Source organism: Poecile atricapillus, chromosome 23 (genome assembly GCF_030490865.1).
Source record: "Poecile atricapillus isolate bPoeAtr1 chromosome 23, bPoeAtr1.hap1, whole genome shotgun sequence".
NCBI classification, from domain to species: Eukaryota; Metazoa; Chordata; class Aves; order Passeriformes; family Paridae; genus Poecile; species Poecile atricapillus.
In genome coordinates, this window is record NC_081271.1 from 5761096 (window position 1) to 5775942 (window position 14847).

Sequence of the window (14847 nt, forward strand, 5' to 3'; positions counted from 1 at the left end):
GGGCGGGGCCTAGTGACGTCACTGCTGCGTGACGTCACCGCGCACCCGCCGGGCAGCTGAGGCCGCGCGGCGCCGCCGGGGGGAGCGGGCGCGGGGCAGAGCGCCCCCTGGCGGACAAGGGGTGAGGGCGCTGAGGGGGCGGGAACGGGGGCGTGGCCATAGAGGGGGTGTGGCCATAGAGGGGGCGTGGCCATAGAGGGGGCGTGGCCAGGAGCCTCAGCGCCAGCCAAATCCCAATTAACCAAAATAATTACATACGTTCTAAAAAATTATATATAATTTTATATATTCATTCATATGTATATATTAAATTCATATATTAAAAATTATATATAATTTTTATATATTCATTCACATGTATATATTAAATTAATATATAAAAATTACATATAATTTTTTATATATTCATTCACATGTATATATTAAATTAATATATTCATTCACTTACATCGTAATTGATATATTAATATTACTATTAATATATTAACGTTAATGTGTTAATATTAAATTTAATTAGTTCCTAAGGCTAAATTAAATAATTATAAAGATTAACTTTGTACATTAAATAGCAACCATTAACTTTTCATTATATATAAACGTGCAAAATAAGCAAATTAGTTATATACATTAAAGTGATTATAGAACTATGAAATATATGCCATTAATTTTAAGCATATATATATAATGTGCATAAATATATATGTTAAATTCATTATGTAGGTGTAATACATAAATCACATAAAATTATAAGTAATTTTTCTAAATAAATATGAAAACTAAATAACTTGCACAAATTAAATAAATTAATGTATTAATTGGGAAATGAAAGCTGGAACTAAAGAATGAGGGTTTTCAGGGGGAAAAAAGTGTTTGCTGAGAGGAAAGAAGTAAAATAGGAGAAAAACCACTATTAATCAGGAATATAGCTTAAATAAAACACGGGTAAAAGTAAATCAGTGAAAAAATAAAACACCAAAGAAGAGGAGTAATCAGAGAGAAAATCGAATTATGAGGGATGGCAGTAGGGATGGGGTGGGGGCAGGGTGGGCAGGGGGAGAGGATGCCCTCCATACCCCACCAGGGGGTGGGTGCCCAAACCCGGGTGGGTGCCCAGCTCTGGATGGGTGTCCGGCCTCAGATGGGTGTGCAGCTCCAGGTGTGTGTCCAGCCCCAGGTGTGTGTCCAGCCCCAGGTGTGTGTCCAGTCCCAGATGTGTGTCCAGCCCCAGGTGTGTGTCCAGCCCCAGGTGTGTGTCCAGCCCCAGATGTGCAGTATCCAGCCCCAGGTGTGTGTCCAGCCCCAGGTGTGCCATGTCCAGCCCCAGATGTGTGTCCAGCCCCAGGTGTGTGTCCAGCCCCAGGTGTGTGTCCAGCCCTGGGTGTGTGTCCAGCCCCAGGTGTGTGTCCAGCCCCAGGTGTGTGTCCAGCTCCAGATGTGTGTCCAGCCCTGGGTGTGTGTCCAGCCCCAGGTGTGTGTCCAGCCCCAGGTGTGTGTCCAGCCCCAGGTGTGTGTCCAGCTCCAGGTGTGTGTCCAGCCCCAGGTGTGTGTCCAGCCCTGGGTGTGTGTCCAGCCCCAGATGTGTGTCCAGCTCCAGGTGTGTGTCCAGCTCCAGATGTGTGTCCAGCCCCAGGTGTGTGTCCAGCCCCAGATGTGTGTCCAGCCCCAGGTGTGCCGTGTCCAGCCCCAGGTGTGTATCCAGCCCCAGGTGTGTGTCCAGCCCCAGGTGTGTATCCAGCCCGAGGTGTGCCATGTCCAGCCCCAGATGTGTGTCCAGCCCCAGGTGTTCTGTGTCCAGCCCCAGATGTGTATCCAGCCCCAGATGTGTATCCAGCCCCAGATGTGTATCCAGCCCCAGGTGTGTATCCAGCCCGAGGTGTGCCATGTCCAGCCCCAGATGTGTGTCCAGCCCCAGGTGTTCTGTGTCCAGCCCCAGATGTGTATCCAGCCCCAGGTGTGTATCCAGCCCCAGGTGTGCCATGTCCAGCCCCAGGTGTGTGTCCAGCCCCAGATGTGCAGTATCCAGCCCCAGCTGTGCCATGTCCAGCCCCAGGTGTGTGTCCAGCCCCAGGTGTGTGTCCAGCCCCAGATGTGCAGTATCCAGCCCCAGCTGTGCCATGTCCAGCCCCAGATGTGTGTCCAGCCCCAGATGTGCAGTGTCCAGCCCCAGCTGTGCCGTGTCCAGCTCCAGGTGTGTGTCCAGCTCCAGATGTGTGTCCAGCCCCAGGTGTGTGTCCAGCCCCAGATGTGCAGTGTCCAGCCCCAGCTGTGCCGTGTCCAGCCCCGGGGGTGTCCAGCCCGCCCTGGGTCCCAGCTCCCCGGGTCTCCGGGCAGGCTCAGCCGTGCTGGAGCCGCAGCCCCGGCTCAGCGCCAGCTCGGGGTGAGGGCAGTGCCCTCCCGGCCCTCATTACCCATTAACGAGCCCAGGGGAGCCTCCGGGTCACCGGGCACCTGCCCACGTCCCCAGCCCAGCGGAGCCTCCAGGTCACCGGGCACCTGCCCACGTCCCCAGCCCAGCCTGGGAGTGCTGAGCGCTTTTCGGGAGCGCTGAGCCCTGCCGGGGCTTCCTCCCGCACTCTTCCTCCTCTCCCTCCTGCAGTGGGGTCTGCTGGCTCCTGCGTTCCAGGGAGGGTCACAACCAACCTGTCCCCAGGGCCAGGGACACTAAGGGTGGTCCCCGGCTCCACAGAGTCCCCACACGAGCTCCAGGGACCATTCCAGGACAGGCAGAAAGGCGGGGCTCTGATCCCGGACCACCCCGACCCCGACCCCCTCCCCAAACGCCCCTCAGTCAACTGGGAGGGGTCTGAGCCCTGCTCCGACTTCACTTTCCCGGGAGCGTTCCCTTAAAATATGAGCTGGGAAAACATCAGCATGTGGGTTAAAACCCCAGGGAAGAGTGCAGATAACGGGTTTTAACCAAAATCACTTTGTCTGGCCACAAAATGGCCTCTGGCCACCTAAATCCTGCAGCAGTTCCTTGGCCAAAACCCTGTCCTGGAGCCTCCGTGCCCCAGGAACCGCGGCCCCGGGGCCTTTCCGCCGCTTCTGCCCCGTCAGCAGCTCTGCGGTGCCCGCGGCCGCGCTGGGGAGGGCTCCCAGGGTGGGCAGAGCTCTCTGGGGGCTCCTGACAGGGGTCTCAGGACATCTGGGGGGGTCTCCGAGTGCTCGGGAGGTTTTGGGGTAGCAGGATGAGCCGGAGGTGTCCCAGCCCTGCCAATGCCACAAGCAGCAGGGACCTGGGGACCCCCAGGACCCCCGGGGTGGGTGCTGGTGCCCATAGTCTGGGCTGCTCCAAGTCTCAGGAGCCTCTTGCTGATGCTTTCCCCTCCCACCATCCATCTTTCCCCCCCAAATCCCCCGTTCTCATCCCATCAGAGCAGCTTTTTGCAGTACAAGCACCCACTCGGGACCTCAGGGTGCCACCACCCTCCGTGCCCCCCACAATCCCAGAGTGGGGGGTTCTCTTCTACCCTGCCCTACGAGTGCTGAGGGACAGGGATGTAGCTCCATGTGGGGGGCTGAGAGCAGGTTTTGCCCCCCCAGATTGCAGGGGCTGGGGATGGAGGCTGCCCGGGCCAGGGAATCACATCCCTGCTCCCACATGGGAGCAACAGGACGGGGAAAAGGCCACCAGCTGGGAAGATGAGGGGCAGAGGGACCTTCCTGGCCAGAACCCGAGGGCAGGGAGACAGAGATTGGCTTTTTCCCTGCATTTTCCAGGTGCTTTTTCAGCACACAGAGTAGCCAGAAAAAGTCAGGGATGAGGTGCCAAGTCAGGATGTGGGGTGTGAGTACAGAGGGGGTGGGTGCTGGTGCTCCTCACACCCCCCAGCAGCCCGGGATGCTCCCACCTCTGCCCCACAGCTCTGCCATAGCTTCAAGCTGCCATCATTCGGCTCCAGGCACCCTCTCCTGTGCAGCTGTGGAGCTGCCTGGAGCATCCTGGAGCATGCTGGATCATCCTGGAGCATGCTGGAGCATCCTGGAGCATGCTGGATCATCCTGGAGCCGGGCAGGGACTCGCTGCCCTCAGCACCCCCAAACCCGGGCATGGTGCCCACCCCTGAGAGCAACCTCCGGCCTCAAATACCCCCCCAAATCTGACCATAATGATGGTGGCACCGATCCAGCAGGATATATATAGGTCCCACTTCCCTGGGAAGGGGATGTGGAGCTGGGAAACCCCCGGCTGCTGCTGGGGAGAGGAAGGGCTGGGCTGAGTCAGCTCCCCTCGAGGAATCCTGTTTGTCAGCAAACAAGGCAGCAGCTCAGCCCTGGCACTCGCAAAACGCTCCCGGGTCCCCTCCTGCCCTTGCCACCCCCTCGGATGAGCGATGGGGGTGTTCACCCTGCACACCCCATCGGCTGGTGGGGACTCAGGATGGGCTGGGAGCCTCCTGGCATCCCCCAGGAGATGCTGGATCTGTGCAGGGGAGCGGGACACGGGGGTCCCCTGCTCCTGGAAAGAAGGAAGGGGAGCCGGGGGAGTGGCGGGGGGGAAGGAAATGCCTCCTCCATTGCTGTCACTCCAAGAAAAGTACTCCAGGAAACTTTGCCTCAAGTGTGTTTGCTTTAAACAGCTGCTTCCCAACCATTCACAGAGATTTTGGGGGTGCCTGGAGCTGCCAGCGGCGCCAGCAGGAGCTGGGGCAGGAAGGATGGATGCGTGCCTCTGCCCTCATTCCAGTGGCCATCAACTCCTACATGCACCCACAGGGAAACAGGACAGGGCAACACCACCAGAGCCAGCCCCCCGTCACCCCCCTCAGGGACCTCAGGGCTGGGACAGGCGAGTCACAAGCTCCAGGCCCCCCTTGCATCCCAGACTTAAACCAAGCTACACCTCTCTGTTTATTAATAATATTAAATATACAAGTGGTTTTCCATTATTTTCTTTAAATAGACTTTTAAATGCCTTTGTATAAAATATTTCAGGATTTCATTGTATAAAAAAAACACAACAAACCCACCCCAAAACCAACAAAAAACCCCCTAACCAAACAACAACAAATAAAAAGGCAAAATAAATCCGACATGGGTAAAGGCAAGTTTTCTCCCCCAGGAGAAGCTCCTCCACAGTGTAAACTGGTGACTTACACCACCAGGAGTTCGGCCCCAGACTTCCTGCTGCATCAGGGCTTTTATCCTGATTTACACCAGTCCCTCGCCTGGGAACCCCCTCCTCCTGCCACTCATAAATACACACACATATATATATATATTTATATATATAAACCCCAAATTAATAGTGATGCTTTCTTTAAAAACAGTTGGGTTTGTCCATATTTTCATCCTTCATATAAAAATAATACTTGAAACTCCCAGAGCAGCGCAGGCCATGCTTCATCCGGGGCTGGAGGGAGCCGTTGGATTTTGGAGCATCTCCAGGGCTGGTGCGTCCCAAACCAGGCTCTTCCCAAAGCCCGGGAGTGGGGCTGTGCCAAGAAGCCCCGGGGTGCCCAGCTGGGGCAGTTCCAGCTCTTACACCCACGTGGATCCCATCTTTCCCATCCCCATTCCCTTCTCCAAAGCACAGTCACCAAAGAAACGGAATCCCAGCGAGGCCAGCTCGTGGTGAGGACCCTGCGAGGGGCACACGGCCCCCCCAGAACACTTGTGCAGGATAAAGACTTTCATCCACTCTATTTAAAAAAAAAAAATAAGCCCTAACAACAGGAGGATGGGGAGGGACTGGGACGGTGCCAAGGGTCACCCCAAACCCAGCCCCATGCAGGGACACGGGCACAGGTGTTTAAATATTCACAGTGTGAGGGTTTGAGTTGCAAGTCAGGGCTGGGTGTCTCAGGACTGGCCCCCAAGGAATTCAGGATGCTCCAGTTGAAGCCTCAGGAAAGGCAGGGTGAAGGGGGCGATGGGAGCTGCTCCAAACCCAGGCTGCTGGGATGGGAGAAGAGCCAGAGGATCTGGGGAGCCGATCCCCTCCATCTTCATCCAGCGCTGGCCGTGTCCAGGTGGGATCTGTCATCCCACATCCATCATCTCCACATCCAGCGTCTCCATCGTCCTGCTGGGCACCGCAGCGTCACAGCAAAGCCTGCGGTCACGGTCCCTTCCAGCCCTTCACTTCCCGGTGCCCGGGGGTCCCACTCAGGGCACATCCCCCCATCCTTTTGTCCCTGCCAGGGAGTTTTTTGCCGTCTCTGGCCACCGGCACGGGGCAAGGGAAGAGGGAGCGTCAGCATCACGGTGGGATCGCGGCAAGGCTGGCGCGTGCCAGCCCTCCTTCCATCCGGATCCATCCCCCGAGCAGCTTCACATCCTGCCTGGGGCCCTGGGAAAAGGAGCAGAGAGATGAGCAGGAGCTGGGGCTCTGCCAGGGAGGGCAGCGTGGGGAGAAACACACGAAAACCACAGGAAAAAAATACTATGTATATTAAGCAAGTGCCAGTAATGGATTAACGAGCTGCGAAACCACATGCTGGCAGCGCTGGGGCGCAGACCTGCTCCTGTCCGTGTCTTCCCACCCAGAATTTCCTGCCCAAGGTCAGCAACAATGGGGACAGTCCAGGGACACGATGCTGTCCTCACAGCTTGCACCGGAGCCCTTCAAGGTCCCACCCGGCCCCTGATCACCTCAGAGATCCTGAGTCTCCAGCTCTGAACACTCCCTTGCTCCCTGCAGCGCCCTGTGACAGAAAGATGAGGGGTTTAGAGCAGGGTCGGCCAGGGTGGGGGTCCCCAAAGCCCCCTCACGCAGGATGCTGTCACACCCACCTCCTCTCCGGCTCCTCGGGGTCGCAGCCTCCATCTTCCAGCGGCCGCCCCAGGACCTGCGTGGAGGGAGGGAAATGGGGAGATGAGCCCTGGGAAAGGGGAGGAGGCTGCAGTGGCAGAGCAGCAAATCTCCCAAATAACAAATCCTCCCACCACACTCAGCAACACCAATTGTCCCCCAGTCTGAAAATTATGGGGGAAATGGGGCTCAACCCACACTGGCCAAGAGACAAGAGGGGAAACTGAGGCAGGAGAGACTCGTGGTGCCCGGGGAGGAGGCGAGGTGGAGGTCTTACCCTGGATTTATACTTGTAGAAGAGCAGCCCTCCCGTGGCCAGCAGGACGGCCACCACACTGGCCACTGTAATGTAGATGAGAGGCTCCTGTCGGCCCTCCCTGGCGGGCGGCTCCTTCCTGCGCTGCTCTGCGCCCAGAACAAAGCCAGAGTCAAAGCTGGGCCCGGGCCCGCCGCCATCCTCGGGGCCCCGCAGCCGGCTCAGCCCCCAGCCCCACGCCCTGTCCCTGGGGTGGCCCGGGGCTCGCAGCTCTGGGGCCATCCTGGAGAAGCGGAGCTGTGTGACGGGCTCGGACGCTGCCTCGGGACGGATCCTGGCTCCGCCGCCCGTCGAGCCAGCGCTGGGCGATGCTGTCGGAGGGGTGGTGCTGAGCCCGCCGGGCTGATCCGGGAGGATGGAGCCTCCCCACTGCTGGCCTGGATCCTGCGGCAGGTGCCCGGTGCCCCACTCCACCAGCTCTCCATCCCCACGGAGGACGGGGATGTCACCCAGTGCCAGGCTCAGCGTCCCGGCCGGATCCTGGAGGGCTTCGGCACTGCTGGCTGGAGCTGTCTGCTTCATCCCGGGGGCCAACGCCAGCGCTGTGTCACCTACCCCGGCACCCAGGACCTCCTCGGTCCCTGAGCCCCCGTCCGTGCTACTGGGGGGCTGAGATGGGGCCTCTAAGTCAGCGAGGGTGGCATGGAGGAGGCTGGAGGGGACCCGGCTGCTAGCGGGTGCCATGTCCCTGCCAGCGGCAGCAGAGAGGGAGGGCTGGGTGGCAGAAGGGAGGGCAGGGGACAGGCAATTGCAGTCAGGATCTGTCCCCACACCTGAAAGAAGGAGAGAGAAGAGACAGCCGTGGGGTCACCAGCCTCCAAGAGGGGCACAGCCAGCAGATCTGAGGTCGGGGGCACTGTCCCCGTCCCTCCCCGCAGCCCCGGGCGAGCGGGTCAAACAGCCCCTCAGGAACTGGGAGAGCCAGGGAGAGGCAGGGAACAGGCGGGGGCAGGCAGGGCAGCGCGAGGCTGACAAGCAGCAGGTGGGTTGAAGCAAACCCGAGTCACCGGGTCCCCTGAGCTGATGGCAGTGGGTTATTCACAGCTTGCAGGAGCCAGACAGCCACGTTTAACGTCCCCCACGTCACAAGGGCATGGCACAGCTCCGACACGAGGTGACAGCGAGACATCTCCTCCATGCACACACAGCACGGGCGCTCGCGGACGCGCAGACGGCAACACAGGGCTCTTCCACCCTGGCAGCAACACTCTCCCTGAAGGCTTGGCCAGGGGAAACTGAGGCACGAGGCAGCTGAAGTGACACAGCCAAGGTCATGCAGCGTGTTGGTGGCACAGCAGTCCCTCCGTTTCTTGGTGTTATGCTCCACCCGGCACCGGGGCTTTGAGACAGAGCCGAGCCTGATGCCTCCTTGGCCCCCCTGAGAATCTCTCCCTTGCCTTGCTTCCAGCAGGATTTAGCCCAAATCCCACCTTCAAATGGCAGCCAGCCCCTTCTCCCCTGACACTGCTGCAGAGCTCGCAGACACGGGGAAGGGACACACCCACAGACAGACACACGGCTCTTAAGGTGCTCCATGCAGGTGAGCACAAGCCCCCCCAGACTGGCACAAGTTTCCTGGGCAGAGGCCAAGCCTTGGCATCTCACCTGGGGAGGATCCAGCCTTCCTGGGTCCCGGGCAGGCCCTGCGGTAGACTCGGCTGCAATCCTTCTCAAAGGTCTCCTGGTTCTGCAGCAGACGCTTGATGTCCTGGAAGAAATCCTTCACCAGCACCAGCATCTCGTAGGGGGAGGTGGTGAACTCCTTGAAGCACATCTGTGAGAGCTGGAGAAAGCGCCAGGCTCAGCATCAGCTCCGTGACTGCCCGGTGTCACCCCACGGATCCCACAGTGCTCCCAAGGCAGGATTTGCTCTCCTTGTGGCTCTGTGTCCATGCACACCCCAGCTCTGCTCTGCTCCACAGCCCTGCCACACACCCAGCCCAGGGTGCTCTGGACATCCCATTTCACCCCAGAGTGCTCTGGACATCCCATTTCACCCCAGGATGAGGACCCAGGCCCAAACCCCCACAAAGCTGGGGACACAGTACCGTTCTCTCCTCATCATCCTCATCCCTGATGCAGGGGTCCACACTCTCATCGATGCGGTTGTACATCCTGCGCACCGTCTGCATCTTCCGGGCATTGGACGAGTTCTCCTTGAACTCTGTTCGCTCCAGGATCTTGCCCATCAGGGGAAAGGCAGCTTTCACATAGCAGATGGAGTCATTCTGCAAGGATACAGACCCACCAAAAAGTGACAGTGGTTACTGGATGGGCATCCCACTCTGCCGGGGGGGAACTGAAGCACAGAGACACAAAATCCCACAGGATGCCCTAACTGGGACTTGGAAGCCACCTGGCCAAGCAGGATGGGTCCCTCCTGGGCTGTCTCCTGCAAAGGGAGACGCGAGGGGGAGATTTGGGATCTGGGGACCTCCCGCCAAGCACCAGCCAGCCCTGCTCCCTGTGCCCTACTGTCCCCAGCAAGAAACCACTCACCAACTGCATCTTGTCAATGAACTTGAAGGAGACCCTGCCCGGGTGCTGCATCTGGGTGTCAGCCTGGAAGGACAAAGCAGGATGTCACCCCACATCCCCATGGACAACGCTGGGGCTGAGCAGCCCCAGATATGCCGTGCTCTGGGAACAAAGAGCCTGAGACCACCAAATCCACAGGGCTAGGAGGACTTCACTCCCATTCCTGCTTCATCCCATCCTCCTCCTCCTCCTCCTCCTCCTCCTCCTCACACAGGCACATCCTTAAGGTCGATGCAGTGGCAGGAGTGAGCTCAGGATCCCTGCTCCCATCAGGATGTTGCACTCCCCAAACAGAGACCTTCTCCTGCCTTTCTCTGCCTGCTCCCACCCCGCCTCTCTTCCTCCTCCTCCTCCTCCTCCTCCTCCTCCTCCTCCTCTTCCTGCCCGAGCCACAGCAGAACCCAGCCCTACTTAATTCTCCTCGGGGCTCCCCCGCACCACTCTCTCCTCTAAATGCAGGCTGCGAAAGAGCATCCTGCCGTGCCGGAGGTGGCCGTGACACCAGGGTCACATTCCCCGGGATCACACAGCGCCGGGGTCCCACACGCAGCGCTGCCGGCCGCCCATGCCACCACCCTTTCCAAGGGGAGGAAAAGCCCACCCTAACCCCAACCGAACGCTCTCCTCCGGCCTGGCATCCCAGGCTGGGAGGGAGAGGGCTGGCAGAATTGCCGGCCGGCGGTTCTCCTCCTAGCCTGGGATGCCGTCCCGGAAACAATTGCTCCATTATCCTGCAGGCGCTGGAGCCAGGGCCAGCTCCTCCATCAGCGACGAGAGGGCTACAATCCCCAGCAGGAAAACCACTTCTTCCATTCAAACCTGCTCCATCCCCTTTCTCCCGGAGCCGCGGACCCAATTTGAAACCCCGGGGCGGAGAGCAAAGGCTCCAGGGCTGTGGAGAGGGCTCGGCAGAGGAAGCCGAGCTCGCCCAGAGCGGCTCCCGGGGCCGCAGATCGGTGGTTAAAGAGGAAGAGGTGAAGCGAGCCCGGACACGGCGCTTACAGAGCTCGGAGCGGAGCTCCCGGGGGCTCGGAGGCGCCGCTCGCGTCTCTCGCCCGCACACCCCTCTTGCTGCAGGCGGAATTTAATCTGCGACAACCCTGCAAATCCCTGCGTGCCCCCGATTCCCGCTTCTCCCCTGAACATCCGCGTGATTCCCCGCTCGGAGGTGAGCCAAGGGCCACGGAGAGAGAGATACGGCCCCGGCAGCTGTATCCGATGGGGCCAGGGCTGGCCGTGCTCCGGGGAACCCAGAGCTGCCCACGGGCCACACGGGCTGACGGCCCCATCGCCCAGCCCGCTCGGCTCCATCGCCCGGCCGGGCCCCCCTCGCTGCCTGCCACCCACCCACAGCCCCGTTGCCAGCCCAGCTTCCAGGCAAGCAGCTGGACTCAGGAATGCAGCCGGATTCCTCCGCTTAACCCCTGCGCAGCCGCCCAGAAAGCACCACAGCCCGCAGCGCCGGCCCCTCCGCTGCTTCCCCAGCGCCCCTGCAGCCACCCGGCCTCACTCGTGTCCCCTTCCCGGCCTCGCTCCTGCTGCCGTCTTCCCTCGTTCCTCCTGTCGTCACTTTTCCATGGCCACCCTTGATAAAGTCACAACATCTGTCACCCCCCCCCCCCCGGTGCCCGCTCGTCCCTTGTGCCCACGGATGCTCAGCTCCTGGGTACCGCCACTTCTCTAGGGAAGCTGAAATTCACCCCATTTCCTTATTTCAGCACTAAATAAGAGCTGGTTTGTGGCCGTCTGGCCCCAGATGTGTGGTGGCCCCACCGCACCGCCCCGGGAGGACACTCACCAGCTCCTCCAGCTCGGCCAGGTGCCTCTCCGTGATGATCTGCTGGCAGTAGCTGTTCTGCTCCGTCTCATGGATGCGGAGTAGGAGGAGGAGAAGGGATGTCAGCAGGGAGCAGCGGAGCAGGCACACCTGAGCACGACACAGGAAAAGTTGGAAGCAGGGATAAGCCACACGCACGCCAAGCCCCCTGCCCCTCTCCACCATCCCCCAGCGTGACCACCTCTGTGGTAGCCGGGGCTTGGCCACGGTCCAGCAGGATAATGCCACTGTGGTCCTCCAACCCCGTGCCTATCCCCATCCTGCTATTTTTAGGAGCAGCAGGTCAGCAGGGAATTTCCCAAGGCCCGGTGACACAAGCCTGGAAGTGGCTTTTGGCCACCTCTACATTCCCGATCCAGCCCCTTTCCCCTCTCCCACACCATTTCTCCGTCTCTCCTGCAAATCTCCTCCTCCACCCTGGCTCTCCAGAGCCCATCTGACACACTGACCCACCCATCCCCAAAAATTCTCTTCCCACCCTCCAGACCCCCCCAGCTGCACCCGCCGGGCTCTTTCCATGCAGCAGCTCTGGCCTTGTCCCAAATTTCCCTCCCAATCCCCCTGCAAAGAAGCGGGGAGGCCCCGATGCGTGGCGGGACCCCTGTGAGAAACGGGGCTTGTCGCAGAGCCAAGACTGCCGAGGTGGGGGTGAAGGGGACCCTCGGGCGGGTGTGCACCCCCGTCTCCCGGGGCACCGGCAGGGAGAGGGTGCCTGGGTGATGGGTGGGGGGGAATTTCCCTTGGATGATGTCCAGGAATCCTCCCCTCTTGTGAAACTCCAAGATGCCGCCCGGGCCACCGCCGCGATGTGGCCACGGCTGAACGGAGCCTCACCCCGCCGGGAACGGGCTGGGGACGGGGCTGGAGCCGGGAACGGGGCTGGAGCCGGGGACCGGGAAGAGGCTTCACCCCGCGGGTTCGGGGCTGGGACCGAGGACCGAGACGGGGCTGGAGCCTCATCGCGCAGGTCCGGGAATGGAGCCGGGGCTGCAGCATCCCCCCGCCGGGGACGGGGCTGGGGCCCGGGACCGGCCGGGAATGGAGCCGGGGCTGCAGCATCCCCCCGCCGGGGACGGGGCCGGGGCCCGGGACCGGCCGGGAATGGAGCCGGGGCTGCAGCATCCCCCCGCCGGGGACGGGGCCGGGGCCCGGGACCGGCCGGGAATGGAGCCGGGGCCTCCCCGCGGCGGGACCGGGAATCGTGACGGGGCTGGAGCCGGGAACCGGGGCTGGAGCCGCGGCTTCAGCCAGCGGCTCCGGGGCTGGCACCGCCAACCGGGGCGGGGCTGGATCATCCCCCGCGGGAGCCGGGACCCCCCGGAGAAGGGGACCCACCACGGGAGCACGGGGACAACCGGGGCTGCCGCTCCCGCGGGGACCCCGCACAGGTGGCAGCGGGGGCCGGGTTGAGGGGGGGTCTCCGCGGCCGTGGGTAGCGGGAGGGGCCGCCGTACCTTGGCTCCGAGGCGGGGCATGGGGGCAGCCGTGGGGCCGGGGCCGGGCGGAGCGGGCGAGACGGCAGCAGCGGCGGGGCCGAGCGGGGCCGGGCTGAGCCGCCGCCGCGGCCGCGCTCCCCTTTATAGCGCCGCGGCAGCATGTGGTTTATGAGAAAGCGCTGGCGGGCGGCCAGGCCCCGCGGGGCCCGGGCCGGGCCGGCACCGGGAGGGCACCGAGCGGCACCGGCGGCTCCCGTGTGCACCGATCGGAACCGCTCGGGTCGGGCCGGAACCGCCCCGGGCCCATCGGAACCGCTCGGGTCCTTCGATCGGTTCGGCTTGCCGCGGCTGGGCTGGAACCGGCACCGCTGGGATGGGGCTGGAGCAGCTCGGGTAGGATGGGATTGGCTCGGCTTTGCTGGAACGGGATCAGCTCGGCACCGCCCGGCCCGGGGCACCGTGTGCAAGCCCCCGTTACGGGGTGTGGACCCCCCGGTGCTCACGGCTGGGCACACACACGGGTCTCTGCAGAGATGTGCACACAGCAGGGACAGACAGCAGCCCTGGATGTGCGTGGTCACCCCGGGCACACACAGAGCCCTGGGCCTGGCCTGTGTGCGTGCTCTCCTCTGGGCATACACACACAGAGATACACACACATACACACACACGCGTGTGCACACACCAGGGACGTGCACGTGTGCACCTCTGTGTATGTGTTTGCTCACCCCCAGGCACTTGTGTCCGTGTGAACATACACACAGCCCCCCTGGATGAGCATGGACACCCCTCAGAACATGTCCATGTGCACACACAGAGCTCTGGGCCTTGCACGTGTGTGTGCCTGCTCACCCCTGGGCACACACACACACACACACACACACACACAGACAGGTGTGCACATATTGCACATGCCAGGGATGGACACCATCAGAACATGCAGGGATGGAGGCATCAGCAAGGGTGTGCACGGACAGATCCATGAGCATCGATCAGTCCACGTGTGCACGGACAGATCCATCTGCACGGATGGAGCCACATGTGCACAAGCAGATGCATTTGTGGGGATGTGCATGGACACGTGCACCAGAGATCTGCACAGCCATGGATAAATCTGTGCATGGACAGACCCACATGAGCACAGACAGATCTGAGTGCATGGATGGGTCCATATATGCATGGACAGATCCGTGTTTGTGTGGACAGATCTGTGTGTACCTGGATGGATCCACATGTGCACGGCTGTGCAGAAGGGATCTGTGGGAGCACGGATAGATCCCTGCACAGGGATCTGTGAGGGGCCAGATCCAGGGCCAGCAGAGCCATGCAACAAGCCCCATTCCCAGCTTTGGGATTTTCCTCTTCACTGCCTGTTTGTTTTCCAGGCGACTGGAAGTGATTAGTGGCCACGAGGTGATCCATGGCAGTGCCAAGCACTCTGACGGGAAACAGAAAGCAAACTGCTCCACAGAGTGGGATGCGGCTGCAACGGGGGACGGTGACAACGGGGCCACGTGTGGGTGACAGCCACCACATCCGAGCTCTGAGGGACCAGCGGGATCTGCTCCCCAGGGCTGGAAACACTGCTGGGGTTGCAGAAGCTTCATGGGGATTTTCTTGGAGCTGAGAGCTGATCCCAATGGGAGGGCTGGGATCAGTGACCTGGCGGAGTTGGGGAAGAGCTGGGACCAGCTGGAGTTGGGGACAGCAGTGACAGCCCCAAGGCAGTATCAGATTTGCACCAGCACATGGGTGCCCCAGGTCTTGTCACCCGCAGCGTCCCTTAGCAACAGCAGCAGATAAACATCTGAGGGTGCTGAGGGTGACGGGGCCGGGGAGGGAGGGCGCTGGGTTAGAAACCAACCTCCCAAAATAACCCCTTTCTCCCCAAAACGCTGAGACATTATCCACATTTTTCATCACAAGCTTTTCTGGGAGCCTCACGGCCCCCACGGTGGGAGGACAC

At 60.8% G+C, this 14847-nt stretch overlaps 1 protein-coding gene across 4 annotated transcripts; it reads right to left on the reverse strand.

Moving 5' to 3' along the window:
* Window positions 1–4838: 4838 nt before the first annotated feature.
* CSF1 (colony stimulating factor 1) lies at window positions 4839–13150 on the reverse strand. 4 transcript variants are annotated; one of them, XM_058855800.1, is made up of 9 exons: window positions 12900–13150; window positions 11407–11535; window positions 9570–9632; window positions 9119–9298; window positions 8676–8853; window positions 7032–7159; window positions 6736–6791; window positions 6595–6647; window positions 4839–6292 (listed from the first exon to the last, which is right to left on the reverse strand). In XM_058855800.1, the coding sequence occupies exons 1-8, from the start codon at window positions 12918–12920 to the stop codon at window positions 6596–6598; spliced, it is 807 nt and encodes a 268-aa protein (XP_058711783.1). In that variant the 5' UTR covers window positions 12921–13150; the 3' UTR covers window positions 4839–6292; window position 6595. The 4 variants fall into 4 exon arrangements, with proteins under 4 accessions (XP_058711783.1, XP_058711782.1, XP_058711781.1 ...); XM_058855799.1 differs by having other exon boundaries at window positions 7032–7843; window positions 12900–13052; XM_058855798.1 differs by lacking the exon at window positions 12900–13150 and adding an exon at window positions 11627–11810 and having other exon boundaries at window positions 7032–7843; window positions 8676–8844.
* Between the last annotated feature and the right edge of the window lie 1697 nt (window positions 13151–14847).

Bases quoted from the DNA above. Each gene is read 5' to 3' on its own strand.
- CSF1 (XM_058855797.1), bottom strand. From the start codon at position 11,704: ATGGGGATAGGCACGGGGTTGGAGGACCACAGTGGCATTATCCTGCTG. The intron at 9,633-11,406 runs GTGAGTGTCCTC...TTGTCCTTCCAG, and splicing joins TGGCCGAGCTGGAGGAGCTG to GCTGACACCCAGATGCAGCA. The intron at 8,854-9,118 runs GTACTGTGTCCC...CGCTTTCTCCAG, and splicing joins AGGATGATGAGGAGAGAACG to CTCTCACAGATGTGCTTCAA.